Source organism: Peromyscus maniculatus, chromosome 7 (genome assembly GCF_049852395.1).
Source record: "Peromyscus maniculatus bairdii isolate BWxNUB_F1_BW_parent chromosome 7, HU_Pman_BW_mat_3.1, whole genome shotgun sequence".
NCBI classification, from domain to species: Eukaryota; Metazoa; Chordata; class Mammalia; order Rodentia; family Cricetidae; genus Peromyscus; species Peromyscus maniculatus.
Window position 1 is genome coordinate 69,610,128 of NC_134858.1, and position 21,226 is coordinate 69,631,353.

At 37.3% G+C, this 21,226-nt stretch overlaps 1 protein-coding gene across 6 annotated transcripts in view; it reads right to left on the reverse strand.

Annotated features, from left to right (window-relative positions):
• Tcf12 (transcription factor 12) overlaps positions 1-21,226 on the reverse strand; it is a 289,912-nt gene that overhangs the window by 195,074 nt on the left and 73,612 nt on the right. For 5 of the 6 annotated variants that reach the window (XM_076576641.1, XM_076576640.1, XM_076576639.1 and 2 more), the window contains one exon: positions 1,218-1,291. The exons of the other annotated variant lie outside the window; for it this stretch is intronic. In XM_076576641.1, the coding sequence (XP_076432756.1) occupies positions 1,218-1,291 (74 nt within the window). The remainder of the gene's footprint in view (positions 1-1,217; positions 1,292-21,226) is intronic. 6 annotated transcript variants of the gene reach the window in all.

The window sequence follows — 21,226 nt, forward strand, 5'->3', positions numbered from 1 at the left end:
GGAGTCCATTCCCAGGCTACAAGCTCCAACTGCATGCTGCTTTCTCTCTATTATTTAAGACACTTTGCTTCAAGGGTTAAATGTCCATAACTTTTTGCATACTTGTCTATCTTTTTTGGGTTTACTATGAGAGAAATAAGAAATGGCTATTATTCATTTGCATGCAGCATTATGGTTTGAATGTGAAATGTCCCTGACAGACTCACGGGTTTGAACACTATGATCTAATCTGATCACGGTTTGTAGAAATTAGAACTCTAGGAGGTGGGGCCTCACTGCAGAAGTGGGGAAAGAAAGGCAGGCCTTTTGAGTTATATATAGTCAAGCCTTACCTTGCTCAAGGCCTGCTTCCTGATCAGCTACGATGTGACCAAGCTGCCCAGACTGACAGGAGTCACCCTTGCAGCATTAACACCAGCAAGCCTCCCCCCACCATTAAAGTAGGAGCTAAAATAAATCTCTCCTCAACTAGAGTTGCTTCTGTCAGGTATTGTCCTGGTAACAAGAAACAACAGTACCGACAAAAACCTAATAACATATAGCCTTTTAGGTTAAGTATCTCACTTCATAACCCTACCAGTACACGAGTGGCTGGGAACACAGTGTTGAAACTGATGACAATACTTTTTCTGTTTCTGGTCCCATTTCAAAACTTGACCAGAAATTTTTGCTTTGTTTTTTCGGGTGTTTTGTTTGTTTGTTTTTTGCTGGAAAGGGCCCTACTGTTTATACCTTTTGGCATGTAGAATACAAGGTTAGTCCTATTGTCTATTGTTACCCAAGAAATACCATCTTTTATGTTTGATCTGACATGGTTTCCAGAGATGGAACTACTAAGTTCTTAATATAAACAACAGATAACCTCTAGAACTCAGCTTGAGGAAGCTGAAAACTGTAACATACAAAGAAATAGCAATGTGCATAGGAAAAAATCCCTAATGGGTACTCTGTGCTCCTTCAGTATCACAGGGGAGCACTGTAGACAGTCTAGGTCTCAATAATATCAAGACTATTTCCCAGTGTAGGAAATATAATAAGCCTCAAAAGCAGGGCAGTGGATAAAAAGAATTAAATACACTATGAAGGTTGTGGGTATTCTAGAATATTTCCACAAAAATAAGTTAATCTTTATTTGTTATGAAAGTTCATTTGTGAAAGAATTCAGTTACTCAGCCCAATTATCTTTACAGTTCTAACCAGGACTTAAGAAAACTTACTCTAGATGAATCATAGGAAGGGCTTGGTTGGCCACTTGTTCCCCAAGATGTTGTTCCTCCACGTTCATCCATACCTAAGGAGAGAAGACAGTGGACAATATAAAATCTAAAAACACACCTTCAGGATGTTTGGAATAGTGGACAAGAGAACACAGATCACATGGGGAGAACATCATTGTGGAACTGGCTTGACCTCACTCCCTGCCTCAGCAACATATAGCAAGTTAGCTTCTTCAGTTACTCTATTATTCCCCTTACACATCATGAAATTTCAGAACTAAAATATTTCCTTGGAAACTTTCAATGGATTATCAGTGTCTCCATTTCTCTACTCATTCCTCTCAAACTTTCTCTAGATGCAAACATGAAGAATTCAGCTCCTCAACCATAAAAACAAAACCAGCCAAGAAAATATTCAGTTTAATAAACTGGTTTCTATCAGATTAGAGATTTAATATTCCTAACTGAGGATAGAAAAATCTCTTAATAGCTATAGAAAACTACAGTAACGTAGAGAATGTGCTGCAGTAATTCTATGGCTAGCACTTCAATCTCTTCAAAGCTCTTACCCATGATGTGACTGAAAATTAAAGATCTGCTCTTATAAGAGGATAAAGAATCAGTTAGCATCATGCTCTTCTCATATCTAGCTCTACACTTTCACCTTCCCATCAGTCTCAGGAAAAACTGGAAATCTCTTAATCCAGTCGTTTACATTTTTCTGATTGAATCCAGTTATTTCTACATTTTTCTATATTTCAAAGTCCAGTTTTTCATCTTTGATTTCTAACCCATTGTGAGCTGTTTTCTATGATAAATGTCAATGCTGGCTTTCTTTCATTTGTACATGAGAAAAACCTAGATGTTAAAAACTACTAAGTTTAGGAAATCTTTCAAAGTATTCCTGGAAGTCCTCTGTGATGCAGGTGAAAATGCAGTGTTCAGCAATAAAATGCCACAACCTTTGTGGCAACTTGTGAGTGTCCAAGGCTTTATAGGAACCAGCTGAAGGTATGGGGAACTGAACAAAGACAGGCACTGGACACTAGGGCCCACAGAAGAATGGCCTCCTCACTAACTCAGTTATTAGGGCATTAACAGTCTTCTTAAGGAAAAAAAACAACAACAACAACAACAAACTGCTGGGCATAGTGGCACACGCCTTTAATCCCAGCACTGAGAAGCAAAGGCAGGAGGTTCTCCAAGTTCGAGGACACCCTGGTCTAAAGATAGAGTTCCAGTCCAGCCTGGGCTACACAGAGAAACACTATCTCAAAAAACCAAAAAAGAACAAAAAGAAAAAAATTGACATGAAGATGATATTAAGAACAGTAGTTCTGAGCCACAGCTTCAATTAGCCCAGCAGGAAAATATTTAATAGAATATTCTACAAATAAAATTTAATAGCTCTTACTATAACATGTTATTATAACTGTTCTATTTATACATTAACTACGTTAGTCTTTCTACCTAATTTTAGAAATTCAAGTTCATCTCTAGCATAGATGGTATAGGAAAAAGTTTATGTATAGATATAGATATATGGAAGAAGAATGGGTAAATCTTTAGTTGTAGGCATCTGCTGAAAGATTGGAATATATCCCCACAGGTAGGGAGGAACTGCTGTATAGATAATATTCCAGGCACAATATACAGTGAGCCAGCTTTCAAAACACAAAAATGTTTTGTTCTTAAAAAATCTTATTAAAATTCCAAATTTAGTAGAGACTCTACACATGCGATGCATCACGGAAAAGCACACAGTTGGCACCTCTTCCAGCACCACACACTACCTGAGAACTACTTTCTAAGCATTTTCTTTGTAATCAGCACTATAACATAGCACATAGGAGTTCTAAGAGACTCAACCCACAGAATATACTAACGTGACATAAAACTGCAAGTAATTAGAAAATTTTTGTACAAAAGGTATTCTCATTGATTATATATTGGAAATTTATCCTGATGATGAAAATGAGACAAAACTTATCTTAATGTTTTTATAGTAAAAAATTAATAAACATGAGATTTCTGTGTTATTTTAAGTATGTCTATTCAAAAAAAAACAGAAAAGACAGTGCTAACTACAGAAACTATCTCAGACAGCAGAAACCACATGCTCAGCTTTTATGAAAAGACTCTTAACTCCTTCCACAAGATGGAAGAAAGGGCAAAGATTAATTTATTAATAAAATGGTAATGTATTAGGTAGTTTTGTCACTAATGAAACACTAATACCACTGCTACTGGACAAGGAAAGATGCTCAAAGGCCATTTCAGAGTAGTAAGGATCCAGTTAGGTTTAGGTTTTTAACTCAGAACTCTGTGGTGTTACTGTCCACATAGCCAGACTGACTGAAGGACGTGGCTGGCACTGACAAAAGTAATCCTTTTGTATCAATGACTCCTTTCTGTTCAAGACAATGGCTACACAAACACAAAAATATGACCACAATGACAGAACTTCCAAAGCTTCAAACACAACAAAAAACAAACCAACACCTGAAGATAAACTTTATAAGGATATTATACAAACTGATAAAAACGTGAAAAACAAGAAAATGCACAAGAATTACAAAAGAATGGGGAGGGAAAGCATTTGTTTTGAAATACTTGAAAAAAATTCATTTATTTTCTTTCCTTTCCATTTTTAGTACCTATATAGGTACTAACAACTTCAGAGTAACTCTGTGATCCACAAATCTAAATGACAGTTACAAGAATGCTAAGCAATGATTAAAAGATTGAAGTACTTTAACTATTTGATTTTCAAAAAAATAACTGTTTCTGTTTAACAGAATTAAAATAGGTAAGCAATAAGTAAACTCCTATTAACACTGAAGCATTCCTTTCATTTTTTTCAACCATATATATTTATGTACAAAGTATGTCCTTGAGCCTGCCTTTCTGAATGGAATCAATTACATAAAATACACTGTAACTGTTTATTTCATGTGCCCACTTTTTAAAACCATACAGTTCGGTTTGTTTTATTTTCTTGCTGTGTAACTCAAACTCACTATGAAATTCCTATCTTGGCCTCCTAAGTGCTGGGATTACAAGCATGTACCACTGTGCCTAGCTTGCTAATTTTTATTATCTAGTAAGTCTATTGTTATTTTTCCATTGCTATGATAAAAGTGTACTGTTACTTTTCTGTTGTTGTGATAAAACACTTTGACCAATTAAACTTACAGAAACGGGTTTATTCAGGCATATGGTTCCAGAGAGATAAGAGTCTATGATGGTGGTTGCCAGGCGGTGGTGGCGCACGCCTTTAATCCCAGCACTAGGGAGGCAGTTCGAGGCCAGCCTGGTCTCCAAAGAGAGTTCCAGGAAAGGCACAAAGCTATACAGAGAAACCCTGTCTTGGGGGGGTGGGGGGGGTGGCGTCTATGACGGCGGAACAGCAGGCATAAGGGCTGGAATTGGAATTACAAGCTGAGCTAGCAAACAGGAATCTTTACACTCTCAAAGCCCACCCCCTAGATGACATACTTCCTCCAACAAGGCCACACCTTCTAAACAAACAGCACCACAGCCAGGAGCCAAATTAAGTGATCAAATGACTGAGACTATGAGGAACACCTCATTAAAACCAGTACAGTGAAGAACAAACATTAACTTAAGGCCTTGTTTCTAAAACTGATGGTGTGGATTGAATGAAAGAAGTTGGCCTTTTTTTCTCCTTGTAAAAACATTTAATAAGAAAAGTCACAACTGGATGTGCTGGTACATGCCTTTACTCCCAGCACTTGAAAGGCAGAGATGTGTTTTTTTAGTTTGAGGCTAGCTTGGTCTACATAGCCAGTTCTAGGTGAGCCAGAGCTACATACATAGCAAGACCGTATCTTAAAAAAAAGACAAGTCACTAAAAACATATCTGAAATTACTGTAAGTACAAGCAGCTTCCTGCAAGGTTGGGAACTTCAAGAAGGAATAAACAAAATTTGGTGGGAATCAAATGTATAAGACTCTTGCAAGACCAGGCAAACTTTTGGCCAAGTTCAATGTCTGGCAGGCACTCCTCTCTTTTCCATGAAAAACTCAAACAGAGTCTGCCCACTTACTTCATTGCCTCTACCATAAGTTTTTGACTCTGAATGCTCTCTAAAATCCTAGTTCATAGTTTCCATCCCATCCCTTCACCTTTAACATGCTAGCATATGGACCTACTGGTTTCTTTAGGATTTTATCCACCAGAAAAATTGAAAACATATTCTATTTGAAGGGAGGGACTTTTCTATGCCCTAACAATCTGTTTTTTTTTTCCCATGAAGGTGCTGCAGGCAAGGATTATTAACACTATGTCTCAATGTTTGGGGAAGCTCAGGAAAGGTCTGCCTGAAATAAAAGGTATAATAGTATGGTGCTAGGCTGCTGGTGACGAAGACCAATGTCTTCTCTCTTTACCTACACTTACCACACCTACTGCTAAAACCCTGCCGTCATGAACTAACACTAAGGTAAGTGGAAAAGTAAATATGGAAGTTAGGATATATTTCAGGTAGTAGAGAGTCTCACAAGCTCAAAAAAAAAAAAAAGAAGAAAGAAAATGAGGAAATACAAAGAACAGAAAAAGATGCAGATAATTCACAGCAAAGGAATCCAAACAGCAATTTAATTTGGACATGTGCATACATAAATGTCCTCAGAGAAAGTAGGTGTCTGCCAGGTTAGGAGGACAAGCCAGGAGACTGCACACTTCCTTGCCTACAAAGTCATTTCTAACCTTGAAAGAAGTTCTTTATTCTAGCAAGTCCAATAGCAAATCTAGTACCACTGTAAATAAACAAAAGATAACATACTCTGTAAGACTGCCATCTGCTATCAGGAGATTCAATAGGTGATTTGGAAGAAAAATCTGATTGCAGGTAACTGTATCAAATAACCAACACGATGAAATGTCTTACTTCAATAGTTTCTTCAATTTTATTTATGAAGTAATGATACTTTGTTATATAAGATTCAAAGGCTGCAATCAATTCTAAATTAATAGACATCTGAAAACCTACCAACAGTTTTTTATAGTATTTTTCAGGTTTCATGCACACATCAAATAAATCTACCAATATGTTTTCTCAGGAATTCACTGTGATACAGGATCAATTAGAATATAATTCCTTTCATTACTATGCTATAAATTAATAAAAACAAATCTAGAGATAAAACTGGAGAAATATAATCACAAGGACACTTAGAGGTGAAGACAGACCGTCTTGCAGAAAACGCAGTATCAGGTACAAAGCTTTGGGCTTTCTGTTTTAAATACAAGAGATTCTGTGTATTAGTTTGGTAAGCCAAAGTCTAGTTTTACATCTTTAAAGCTAGAACACACATCCACAATACAAGGCCAAACTGGTGTACGGCAGAGGCTAAAGAATCCAATGAGAGTGGCAACCACAGGTAACAGAGAATTTTAATTTTGAATCTAACCAAATAAATGGCTCACTACAACAAAAAACACTGGAGGAACATAAAGAAACGAAAATTTCCACAAACAGCATTCATAATAAAACCAAGTCCTATATAGTAAAATGCAACCTATTATCCAAGTAAAGAGGACCACTATATCTGGATTCTTAGAGGCTGAGGGTGCTATAAAAGTGCTCAGTAAGTAAAGAACATCACTGTACAGAAGACTGGAGATGGCAGAGGGAAAAAAATTATAAAAAGACAAATAGAATGTTTGAAATAAGACTTCTTGAATGGGCTTAAGAAAGAATGAATACAATGGGAAAAAGGGTAAGTGAACTTTAAAATGGAAAATAGGAATCATTCAAATCATAAAAAAGGGAAAGAAATTTAAGAAAAACTTAACAAGACCTCAGAGACCCAATGGAAGAGATGAAAAAGTCTAACCTAGGTATAATGAGAGCGCAAAGAGAACAAGATAGGAAATAGAGCTGAAGAAATAATAACCAAAAGGGATGTGTAAAGGTTAAATCTACCAAATAAAGACTGTGTAAAATACCAACTGTAAAAATGCAAAGAAAGTCCTATCCGCCCACATCAAAATAAAGCTGACAGACAAAATTTTAAAATTTCAAAAACAGCCAGAGGGAGACATATTACCTAGAAAGGAAAAATTCAAATCACTACATGCTTGCTTGCCTTCAAAAACTGGTTTATGGCAGATACAGAAAAATATTTTTTAAAGTACCTACTCTTATCCAAAATTCTACACCTTGACCAAAATATCCTTTAATACTAAAGATGAAATAAATGACATTTTCACAAGAAAGAAAATTAAGAATTCATTTTAATATTTGTTTAAAAAACAAAACAAACAAAAGACACTAAAAGTAGTTTTTCAGGTTGAAGAAAAATGTTATCAGAGGGTAACTTGGATCCTGAGGAAAGAAAAATAAAGTATCAGTAAGACAATATTCTTTTTAAATGTCTGCAAAACACACAGTTATTTCAAACAAAAGTAACAGTATTTCTAGGAGCTGCGATGAATGCATTTAGAAGTACTGCCAGCACTATACATAAGAGAAAGCAGCAAATAACCCCCAGGTAAACAGTGTGAAAGCTAGCTGCATTTTACCTGATGTGGTACTCTATTAACTCTAAGTAGTTGCTAGTCTCTGAGAAGCTAATGATGTATTTCAACAACCTTGGGAAGGTATAAAGGAAGGGGGAAAATGAGCAGAGGCAGTGCCTAATAAAATAAAATACCAAATGCTAAAGTGAAACAAATACAAATGACACAAACAATATCAACACAATCCAACATTTCACTTCTGCCAGGAGGGAAGCAGAGTAGCAAGCAAGTGGACACCATTTTCAGCAAGCACACACCTCAATGCTCTGTGCACCCATCATTTCATACACTGCTCTTCCTGAATAGACTAATTACATTTAGAATCCATGGTGAGAAAAGATGAAAACAAAACTACACTTATATTTTAACAAAAAAAAATACAATATTACACCAAAGTGAAAACTGCATACACAGGTTTTTAGCTAGTTTGCTTGTTTTTATGGCTCCCATCAGGATCATAAGTCTGTAGGAACACCGCGGTTTCTGCATAACTATCAAGTACATCTTCGTGAATTTTTGCTGATTACCTAACACATTTGCTATTTAAAAACAGCTGTGTGAGCAATTACTATTCTTAACTCAATTCCACAAACAATTCTATTCATTTCCTGTAATGAGGCCCATGCACTCCCTGCATTCAAGTTTTAGACCATTAATTCCTGTAATGGCATCATACTGCCTCTCTAGAAGAATACCATAAAATCTTTTCCATATTTTCCCTGTATTGAAAATTTTCTTCCTCTATCCCTCAAACCCCCATATATTTCTTCCCATTCACACAAAAGAAAATCTTATGGTCACCACTTTCATTGCTGACCATTTACATATTAATAATCTCGTGCTACTTAGCTCCTTCCTAGACCACCTCACAAAACCAAATGCCAGACATACAACAGCCTCTCCACAAATCATTTGCTCACAGGAAACAACAACAACAAAAACCCACCTAAAAACCTCTGAATTCTGCATCAAAGATACAAGCTAACCTCTTATTCTTAATTTCTTGTGTCTCAGTAACAGACTTCAACAAACTTTTGCTTTGAAGGCCAAATAGTAAATATTTTAGATGACTGGGGACCAACTAACTGTTCTCTATACCAACCGCTCAACTCTATTACCACAGCACAAAAGCAGCCACAGGCAATATGTAAACAAAGAGAAATAGCTAGGTTGGGGGGGGGGGGGACATTTACAAATGCAAAACCATTAGCCATGGCTGTATTTTGCCCACTCTGGTTTCTATATCATCGGTCCTCAGTCACATCTCCCCTTCTCTGAGATTTACTGATTTAACGTTTAACGCCAACCGGCCCTGCATCTCTAATCAAGTTGACTGGGTTTTTGTTTTGTTTTGATGTTGGGGCAGGTGCTGAAAGTGCCTGCTTTTATCCCACGTTGCGTTCCACCCCTAGACTGGTCATTTAGCTTTACCATTTTTGTCCCCATGTGAATGATCAACTTACAAACACGCATTTCCTATCTTCTTAAACATTTTTTTTTTTTTTTTTTTGGTTTTTCGAGACAGGGTTTCTCTGTGTAGCTTTGCACCTTTCCTAGAACTCACTTGGTAGCCCAGGCTGGCCTCGAACTCACAGAGATCCGCCTGGCTCTGCCTCCCGAGTGCTGGGATTAAAGGCGTGCGCCACCACTGCCCGGCAACATTTATTAACTTATTTATCTTGTGTGCATGCCATGGCACACTTGTAGAAGTCAGAGGACAAATTGCAGAAGCTGGTTCTCTACTTCCACCACATGGGTCATGGGGACATGACCTCAGTTGTCAGACTTGGCAGCAAACTCCTTTCCCCCTGGGCCATTTCACTAGCCTCAAATTGCCAGTCTTAAATCCAGTGTTGCACTTTGGGACACCAATCTCCACATTCTTGCTGAAAACGTTCTTGAGTCCCTTGCTATCACCTCCAAGCCAACATATGTCAGGCACACTCCTTATATGCTTTTCATCTCTTCTTCCTACGAATCTAGATGAGATCCCACACTTACTGTTACTATTTATAGTACCACAGGTAGTAGTGAATAGTCCAGGTCAAAGAGACCTGGAAACTGGCATTACTTTTTAGTCTCTCCCCTCACTTTTCTCTATTACCTCCACAATGAGTTTTCCTTAGTCACCGTCTCCCTTCCCGGCTTTCATAATGTGTCTATTTAGACTCATATTCCTGAGTCTCTTTGACTCTTCCTACCACAGTATTTTCTAATACGTCACCTGCTTAAGAAGTCCTGCCAGCACAATCTTGCTAAAACACTTCTCACACACATTCCTCCCAGATTTAGAAGCTGCATTTTCAAGTGCTTCACTGCCAGCAGAGTAAAATTCTTCAACTTGAAATGTTTATTCTAATCTATTCCACAAATGTTTGTTGTGAAAAGTGCTAGATTTTGTCCTATGTGTGTTAAAAATCTTTGAAAATCCAGTGGCAATTGCTTTTCCTTTTCTAACTAAAACAAACACACACACACACACACACACACACACACACACACACACACACACACACTAACTTACTATAACACTAATATAACTTACTATAACACTAATACATAGACAATGGAGTCAGAGAGTAACATTGTGGTGTATTTGATTGCAACAACTGTAACCATAAAGTACCTCTACACTCTAGTATACACCACATGCCACAACTATTTCCATAGGCTTTATTAAAATTCTTCGGCACTTTTACCAACTCCCAGATTCAATGTTCTTCTGTACAACTTGCTCTGCTTTACTCATTTTTCCTTTTAAAGTATTATTTATAAAGCACAATAGATAATAGTATCTTACTCTTTTTAATATAATATTTTTATTAATTGAGAATTTTCTACAGAGAATTGTGATGTATTCACCCACTGCTCCCAACTCCTCCCAGATGCACCCGCCTTCCGCTCCCTTACTAACTTAATGGCCTCTCCTTAATACAACTATCACATCGACAAATATATGTCACAGTAGAGAAGCTACACATTTCTTAAGCAAAGGCCATCTACCATGTCTTCAATTTTAAGACCTCATTCAGATTTTATTCCATGTCTACAAAGCTGAATACATAAAGTGGCTTAACACAAAAAGTTTTACCTACAAAATAACAATGCTGTTTAACTTTTTACTTATCCATACACATTCACTGTCTCCAGCTCTGGTGAACACCATGATTCAAGACAGTCTAAATAAAGAAAATAATTGATGACCAGAACAGAACAAAGTTAACCACACTGAGGAGGCTCTGTTAAATCCACTTAAATTAGCATAATTTATAACAAAACTATGATCTGCAACTCAAATCCTAAGTATAGCATGTGGGAGCATAAAATGTTAACACTGGAAAACTGACAATTTCTAAAAAAAATTCATAAATCCTAGACATAATTCTACCTCCGAGTTTTTACCTACAATAAAACAAAACAAACAAACAAACAAACAAACAAAAACCAATATGCCCTAAGGAGTCTTCTACACAAAGAAATGTGAAGAGCAGTTTTACCATAAAAGCAAAAACTGGAAGCAATCCAGAAGACCATCAATGAGAAAATGCATTAAGGAACTATGGTACTACTCATTAAACACAATACGAAGACATGAGCTAGTAACAGACATAGTAAATGGCCTAACTCTCAAAACCACCACGCCTTGTGAAAACAGAAAGGAATATATGTATCAATCTAAAAACTGAAAAGTAAAACATTTAAAATATTACTCTTTGCTGAGTGGTGGTGGTGGCGCCTTTAATCCCAGCACTTAGGAGGCAGAGGCAGGTAGATCTTTCTGAGTTCGAGGCCAGATGATGCTACAGGAAGAAACCCTGTCTTGAAAAACAAAACAAACAAAGAAAAGAAAAGGAAAGAGAAAGAAATACAATTTAAATATAAACATAAAAATTTTTTCTTAATTTTTCTTTTACTGCCTCTCACTTAGGTATCTAGGAAAAGGTATAAAAATCTTTTACAGGGTAAGTAAAACATTTTACAAAATACATAAAAATCATATAAATATCTAAAAAATGGTGAGATACACCTTTAGTTATTAGCACTAGGAAGGCAGAGGCAGGCAGATATCTGTGACTTCAAAGCCAGTCTGATCTATATATCTGGCCCCAGGTGAGCCAGAACTACATAGTGAGATCTTGTCCTAAAATTATTAATATTTTTAAATGAAACAATTAAGAAGTCTATTGATGAATTCTAAAACCATTTTCCTGTGAGTTACATATATTTAAGTTACTTTCCTATCCAAACCCTAAGAATTATAAACATGGTTCATAAATTAACATTATCAAAGCTGTTTCAATGTAAACAATACTACTGATCAAACAGAATTTACATACAATACACATGCTGCAGCCCACCCATTAGCAGAACATAACATGCATCCTTCTCAGATGCTACCTTTGGAATATTTTCTAGAATAGAACAGATGTATGATACAAACAAGTCTGTTTGTATTAAGCCTGAACTCAGAAACCCGTATCCAAAAAGAAAGTAGAAAACCCAGTGAAGAAGGGAAAATGAGAAAACATCCACAGAAAAATAGAAATGGAAACAATGCATCAAGCCTATGAGACACAATAAAAATTGTATAAAGAAGAAATTTATGGAAGTGAATGCCACTGTTAGAAACAATGATCTCAATAATCAGAAAATTGGATGTGTGCATGAAAGTAGACTCCAACCTCACCACATGGAAAATTAAAGTCAAAATTAATAAAAGACCTATATGGAGACTGAAACTATAAAACTCCTAAAATAATAGACAACCAGGGTGTAGAGATGGCTCATCATTAAAAGCATGTACTTGCTTTCCTAGAGAACCCAAGTTCAACCCCCAGCACCCATGTCAAGCAGCTCACAACCACCTGCAACATCATCTCCAGGAGTCCAATGCTGCCGGCCTCCTCAAGTACCTGCACTCAATTCACATGCACATACCCACATATAGACATACACACTTTACATGACTGAAAATTAAAATATTGTTTAAGAACAGAAAACTCTATAACATTTGACTATCTATACAAAACTGTGATTAAAAAAAAAAAGATAAGTGCTTTCCCAAATTCACTGCAAAGTTATCACAACAGCCAAAATGTAAATCAAGATATATGCAGCTCAGAGTAGAGCATTTGATGAGCATCTGGTGGGTTTAATCCAGCACCAGTGGATGAGGAAGGTGAAAACATCCATCTATTAATACATAGGTAGATAAATTTAAAAAAAAAAACTGTACTACACATGGGGGGTGGGTAATTGAACCTAGACCACTGACAAATTCTGCCTCAGAAGATGTTGTGGGATGGTATTTATGTACGTTGTGAATGTGTTGCTCTCATTGGTTAATAAATAAAGCTGTTTGGGCCAACATCCAGGCAGAATAAGGTTAGGCTGTACATTCAAACTGAAGATGGAGATGAGGAAGGGCGGGGTCTGGGAGATGCCAGCCAGCCACTCACCCACAGAGCAAGATGCCAGAGTACCATTAAGCACAGGCCACATGGCAATGCACAGATTAATAGAAACGGGTTAATTTAGATGTAAGAGTTATTAAATGTAAGAGTTAGTAATAGGCCTGAGCTACCAGCCAAGCATTTATAAGTAATATCAAGCCTCCAAGTCAATTATTTAGGAAGCAGCTGCTGGGTATTTGGGAGTTGCTGGCTGGACATAAACTTCTGCTTACAAGGAGACAACAGGAATAAACCTAGAAGACATGTACTAAGTGAAGTAGGCCCACCACCAAAACACAAATAATATATGAAATTGCTTTTTTGGCCGGGCGGTGGTGGCGCACGCCTTTAATCCCAGCACTCGGGAGGCAGAGGCAGGCGGATCTCTGTGAGTTCGAGGCCAGCCTGGGCTACCAAGTGAGTTCCAGGAAAGGCGCAAAGCTACACAGAGAAACCCTGTCTCGAAAAAACCAAAAAAAAAAAAAAAGAAATTGCTTTTTTGAAGTGTCTGAAAGAGTAAAACTCACAGAAGCACAAAGCAGAAGCCAAGGGTTGGAGGAATGAGAAAGGGGAACCTGTATCTAAAGTAAATGGAATTCTAGACAGTACACTACTGTCAGAACACAGTCCAAGAATGGAGTACGGTGAGAATTCTGAGGGCTTGTGAGAACACTCCAAGAAACAACAATCTTGTGACCTCAGTTTCCTCAAAACATAGAATTGTTCTTAGGATGTGTTTTGATGCTCCTCCCAGGTGTAAGTTTATTTCAGCTGTTGTTATTCATATGCCTCTATGGAAAAATGTTTCTGCCATGTCTGTCTTGTGCTTGTGACTGTAAGCTTTACTCATGTGACTCTTCTTAACTCTCAAGAATATAAATTGTCTGATGCTCTGAATAAAATCGGCCACTGCATGAGACTTTAGTCCACTTCATTTTTAGGACCTGCTCACCCAGGTTCATGCCACCAATCAGAAAATAAACACACAACTGTGCTATACATTTCAAAACTTAAGGCAAATCATGATAAATGTCCATACAACTTTTAAAAACTATCTAAAACAAAAAAATCAGAAAACACAAAAAGGTAAAGCTCTCTAAAAGTCCCTTTACAGTTTCTATAACCTGAAGAACTGTAATCAGTGAATTAGGTTATTTAGCATCGAGTCTAATTTACTGATTTAAGAAGTCACCAATCTGCAAATCTGTGAAACTGAGAGACACATTAAAAAGATATATTGAGGCATAAATTAAATCTGAGTAGAGGAGAACTGACATAGTTAAAAGCTGCCATAAAAAAAACTGAACAGCAAATGGGAACCTCAAAATACTAGATAAAAAAAGCATGGCTTCTATTTTTGGGTAATGGCACACTAACATATTAGAGCAATTTACTTGAAAATACCAATTATAAATAATTGGGTAAAAAAAATTAAGAACTGTTTAAAGACAAAGAGAATTAAAAATACTAGAAACTGGAAAGAGCTTATGGATGGGGGAAAAGCTAAATGAAACAAGAATCAAAGTCAGTCAGGGAGTGAGATCCTAATCTACAGGTTTTGTTCACTGAAGACATTTAATTATTTTAAGTTCATTTTGTTGGCTTACAAAACAAGAAAAGAGAACTGGAGGATATAGTATGGCTTAAAAAAAAATCAATAAAAAGTACAAAGTAAACAGAAGGTCCAAAAATTTACACTTATCTCCTCCCCAAACCTTTGGCAAAGTGCTGAAGAACTGAGCATAGGAAACATACCAAATGCCCAAAGGAAAACAGTAGCTCAGACTAAAACAGCCACACACTGATCTCAGCTACTGGGAATCATGAAGATACTAATTAAAGGGGATTCAGTCCTAATCTGGGCTTCCTCAAAACTGTTCTAATAAAGCATTTGAGGTTCAGCCTTAAGATGGCCAACCAATAAATGCAACCACTTACCAGAGCAAAACAGAACCACAAATAAATACAAATTTATTGTGACAAAAATAAAAATTTCCACAACCTATCTGTGGTGATAGATCTTGTGTTCCCCAAAATATTGTGCACCCTAATAAACTTATCTGGGGTCAGAGAACAGAACAGTCACTAGATACAGAGGCCAGAAAATGGTGGCACACACACCTTTATTCCTAGCATTCTGGAGGCAGAGATCCATTTGGATCTCTGAGTTCAAAGCCACACTGGAAACAGCCAGGCGTGGTAACAAGAGCCTTTAATCCCAGGAAGTGATGGCAGAAAGCAGAAAGGTATATAAGGTGTGAGGACCAGGAACTAGGCTGGTTAAGCTTTTAGGCTTTTGAGCAGCAGTTCAGCTGAGATCCATTTGGATAAGGACTCAGAGGCTTCCGGTCTGAGGAAACAGAATCAGCTGAGGAACTGGAGAAGTGAGGAGGCTGTGGCCTGTTCTGTCTCTCTGATTTTTCAGCGTTCACCCCAATACCTGGTTCTGGGTTTGTTTTTATTAATAAGACCTTTTAAGGTTCATGCTACACCTATCATTGACACTTTCAAAAAAAAAGCATGAAAAAAATGGCTACCTATGTAGAGAAATGAGAATGTAACCTGAGTATAGGAAAGAAGTGCCCCACAATGTTAACTGAATAAGCAGAAAGGGACTTTAAAGCAGCTACTATAAATATTCAAATAGCTTCTAAGGAAAAGTGACAAAAAAAATGGACATATTCTTTGCAGAAAGAAATTATCTAAAATGGAATTCAAGAATTTAATAATATGTTATTTGAAAAGAAATCTGTACTGGGTAAGCTTAATAAGGACTAGAATAGCAGGAGAAGTCGCATGCAAAGGTGGACATAAATAAAATTAAAGGAGAAAATGCAAAAATTCATATTTGGTAATATTAACAGATCCAAAATTCATGCAAGTAAATCAGTTGGAGGGTTGACACACTGGTAGGATTTTCTCCGATTCAGTGAAAAATACCAACTTACAAACCCACCAAGCCCAGCAATCTCTATGCAGAAAAATAAACCAACCACACCCATGCCTACGACAATTAAAATGCAAAATAGAAAACTTTAATTCAGGCAGAAAAAAGAAAGCATTACATAAGTGGAAAATGATTCAAGGAAACACCAGCTTCTCATGAGAAGCAGTGAGTGCCAGAAGACAATGGAATGGCATCCTGTAAGAACAGGATGAAAACAACCACTGTCCTGGACTCACAGACCACAAATCCAAACTACTACTAAAGGTTTTAGGCTGTAGAGAAATAAGAGACATTTTTTATGACAAAGAAAATACTGAAGTGTATGTGGAACAATACTCTTTTAGATTCTTAGTCTTACATTAACATAGCAAAATACAGTAAGTACAAGACTGAGCTGGGCGATGGTGGCGCATGCCTTTAATCCCAACACTCGGGAGGCAGAGGCAGGCAGATCTCTGTGAGTTCGAGGCCAGCCTGGTCTACAGAGCGAGCTCCAAGAAAGGCACAAAGCTACACAGAGAAACCCTGTCTCGAAAAACCAGAAAGACTGCATGGTAACCACTATATTAAAAAGTAAGGACAGCAACTACACTCATACATGGAGGGTAGGAACACAAAACGTGGTAAAAATCAATTCAGTATCTGTAATTCCAGAAAACAGGCAGAGAGATATGGGTCTGCAGAGGTCACTGGCCGGCCACCTCCCAGTTCAGTAAAGAAAGAAGAAAATACTGTAGTCAACCTCTGGCATCCACACCTGCACACATAGGCACATACATGGCACACACACCTGAATACACATGAATATATACACACATATATACCACACATAAAAAAAATAAATGTTGATTGAGGAGTAAGTAAAGTCCTTCTATGAGCTAGAGATGGCTTGTTGATTAGGAGTGCTTGCTACTCTTGCAGAATTCAATTCCAAGCACCCACATTGGGTAGGCAGCTCAAAACCATCTATAATTTTCTAGCTCTTGGGGAGCTTTCTACTTTCTGACCTTTGCAGACACTCAACCCCATCTGTACACCCAAAACACACATATACATAAATATATATATATTTTTTTTCAGACAGGGTCTCTTTATGTAGCCCTGCCTGTCCAGGAACTCTCTATGTAAACCAAGCTGGCCACAAACTCTCAGGGCTCCACATGCCTCTATCTCCCACGTGCTGAGATTAAAGCTGTCTGCTACTATGTCTGGCTAAAAATAAATCTTTAAAATCCTTCAGCACTATTGATAGAAGTATAATGGTACTGCCTTTATGGGAAACATTACAAAGATTCCTTAAACAATTAAAATTAGAACTACCAAGGTTGGGGAAATAGCCTACTGGCTAAGAATGCTTACTGCACAATCATGAGACTTGAGTTCAAATCCCCAGCAGATAAGTAAAAAGCCAAGTGTAGTCACACACACCTGTAACTTCAACACTGCTGAGGAGTTGAGAATTCAGAGATTTCTAGCAGTAGGAGACTGCATCTATAGGGAATAAGACAGAGAGTGACAGAACAGGACAGCAGATATCTTCTTCTGGCCTGAGTACACACAGGTACATATATCCAAACCTACATGAACATACACTACATGCATATACCACACACATATCCCAAAACCAAATACAGAATTACTCTATGATTCAACAAATCTGTCTGGACAGCTGTCCAAAATGAATGAAGTCATAACACCAAAACAATGAAACCACATTTCCATGCCCACTGTAGCATTAGCACAAGAGCCAGGATGTGGGAACAACCTATCTGGATGATGAATCGATATGGAAATGTGATATAGACAGTACAATGTAGTATTATTTAGGTTAGAAAAACATAGGAATCCTGTCATTTCCAACACTGATGAATTATGTTAATTATGTTAATTAAAACAAGGCAGGAACAGACAATAAATCCTGAATGAATCCTTATTTTAGAGGTAGTCAAATTCACAGAAGCAGCAACTGAAAAGTTGTCAGGCACTTGGGGAGGAGGTATGTTAGGGAACTATTGTCCAATGACTCCCACTGTCAGTTATGCAAGATGAGATAGTTCTAAAGATCTACTGTATAACAACTGTACCCAATAATACTATACTACACACTTAAAATTTGTTAACTGGGTAGATCTTGTGTTGTGTGGATTTTTATCATAATAAAAAAAGTACAATTAGGAATCCATAAATAAGAATATTCAGATGTATATAATATTATCCAATGAAAGACAGAAATTGCTGTTTTGAATACACACAACACACACACAGATGCCCATGTCTTTTACCAAGCGTCTTTTTGCTTTTGTACAGTGCTTTTTTTTTTCATTCCTGTGTCTTCCAAAAAGATCTATTTTTATTTTCTTTACCTACTGCTACCAGATGATCTACAAATATACCAGCCTCATAACTATGTATGGAGTCACTTTGTTTTCTTCTTTCCCTTGAGATAAAACAAAAGGTATTTTGTAATTATATTGTGTAAATGGCCATATACAAAGGGCTGGAAAATGGTAATCACAATGACAATATGAAATGAGCTGCAAACACATCAAGAAAGAGCTCAACCTACAGACCCCAATGCAAGGCTCGGGAAAAAATGTGTCTGATGAGTTTTGGATGTAATGGTTGGGTCTTCTTCTGTCACCCAAAATAACGTCCATGAACATGAAGAAAGACAACACACTAGTAATGAAATTAAGTAAATAATAAATTAAACAAAAGCTAAAGGCAGCCTTCTTCATTCAAATGAAGCAGCTACTATAAATTTCCAAAGATTGCTTCCCCCACCCCCCTACAATCACACTTCAATTACTTTTGCATTTGTATAAGTGATGTCTTTTGCATTTTTAACTTCAAAAGCTGCCAAAATAAGCCCATTTACATGTGGCACATGTCAAGGAGCAACCTTATTCTGGGTTTTATTGGCTTTGGACCCCCATTCTGTTTTGTTCTGTGTGCCATTGTTGTCTTCACATTTGGCAGTAGCTCTAGATCTTTGCTCAACTTGTTTCTTTTGTTGAAATGCAGTCTATACACATTATAAAATTAGTACGAAGCAACAGTATGACAAAAGCCTGTGAACTATACCAAGGTGATCAAAAGGGGGGGGGGGGGGCGCTGAGACAATCTAGCATCTGACTTTTCTACCTGAAAACATAAAAGGCAAGTAGTGACCAAACTGTATTGACTCAGTAAGGCTACACAACAGATTCAGCAAAACTACATGCAATTTTAAGGTAAAGAGCTGAATAACTAGAAATCCCTCCTTTGCCTGAGGAACTGTTGACATACATTTTGAGTAAGCTGTTGTTTCTGCTGCCTAGACAGAGGTGGGTTGATTCTTCTGATACTTCTTTCTAGTCAGGATCCAACTGTTTGGAATCTCCCTTTATTTTCAAGTCTGAGTCCAGACATCCTTTCTTAATCAAAAGATATCCTTTATGAATGAGTATGTTTGCACTTTTCATCACACAGACAAGTCCTCACTGTTTCAACAAGCCTTCTTGTTTTCGGACAAAATGAGTAGTTCTGACTCTGACTCTGCTCTTCCACCCAACCTTTGATCTTCAGTGTGGCTATCTGGCTTTTTTGAAAACTGTAATGATATGAAGCTATAAGAGGGACAGAGTTTCTTTGACCATCTTTTTAAAGTCATGTTAGTACCTTCCATACTTCTCCCTCTTTTTGACCCTGTGCTTGTAGAGTCTACAGAAGAGGTCTTCTTTCTTGTTTCAAAGGCACTTTTAGATATGCCCCAAACTGAAGTTGTCATCGTACTCGATCTACCCATACTGCAATGGGGATGCCTCACATCCTTGTCACTCTTCTCTGAGATTATCTCTGTTAGTTACTTTCTGTTCCTGAGGTTTCCACATTAAGGGATTCTCTAGATTGCCTTTGCTGTGGTGACAGCCACTTGGTCTTATGTCATAGCCTTTTCATTTGAAAGTAAAACCAGAGGAAGGCTGATCTCAAGTAATGGCCATTCTGGTACTTGGGGAGTCAACTCCTTGAAGAGATTTATTCCTCAGTTTTAGCATGTCATTCCAGGACCCAGAATCTGTTATTTGATATGATGAGGAATTTTATGTTCAGCTTCAAGCAGAAGTCATCACTGACTTTGAACCCCGCTAATTTTCATCCTTTGCTGGTATTTCATCACTGTCAACTATAGAAAACAAGCCTGAGCCTGGTGTAATGGCACATGCCTTTAATCCCAGCACCTGGGAGCAGAGGCAGATCTTGATGAGTTCAAGGCCAGCCTGGTCTATATAAATTGAGTTCCAAGACAGCCTGGTCTACATAGTGAGACCTTGTCTAACCTTCTCCCCCCACCCCACCCTTCACAAAAGAGAAAGAAAACAGTCCTGTTAGAGTGCTCTCTACCTCTCCCAGGCACAGGAAATCACCAGATGAAAAAACCCTAACCTGCCATCTGTATACCTTAATACTCAGCCTTCACCCCTGGCTCTGATGCTGATGCTTTCCTCTCTTCAGGTGCCATCACTGAGGCTCTGTCTTTGATAGAATGGATTTTTAATGCAACAAATAGCAATGAATTCTAATATATTAACTTCTGGTTCAGTCTAGATTACTGATTTTGTTTATAACATAGGCTATGTGCTTGATTGTGGAGACTTCTGACATTATTCATGATAGCTTTTCATTCTTTAATGTTGTTTGGTTTAACAATGAATAAACTGATTTTTTTAAAAATTCCATTTGTTTTCACCGTAGATTCTGAATCTAAAGAAGACTCCTGGCAAGTGTAGAACCTGACAGAAATGTCAGGGAACAGATGGAAAGGAGTCTGTAAGAATTGGCTGAAAAGTAGAAGTTTGAGTTTCTGAAAAATAGTTCTAGTGTCTTTTCTCTTCCCTGGAAGTGATCTGAGGAAGAAACAGCTGTTTTAGGTTGATACTTGATAGCAGAAAAATACCCTTTAAAATAAGGTACTAACTGTATGATTAATATTTTAAGAGCTGAGATTTTTCAGAACATTAATAATCTCTTAGGAGCAGATATAAATATAAAAATAATTTAAAGCCAATATGAATAGTTCCTT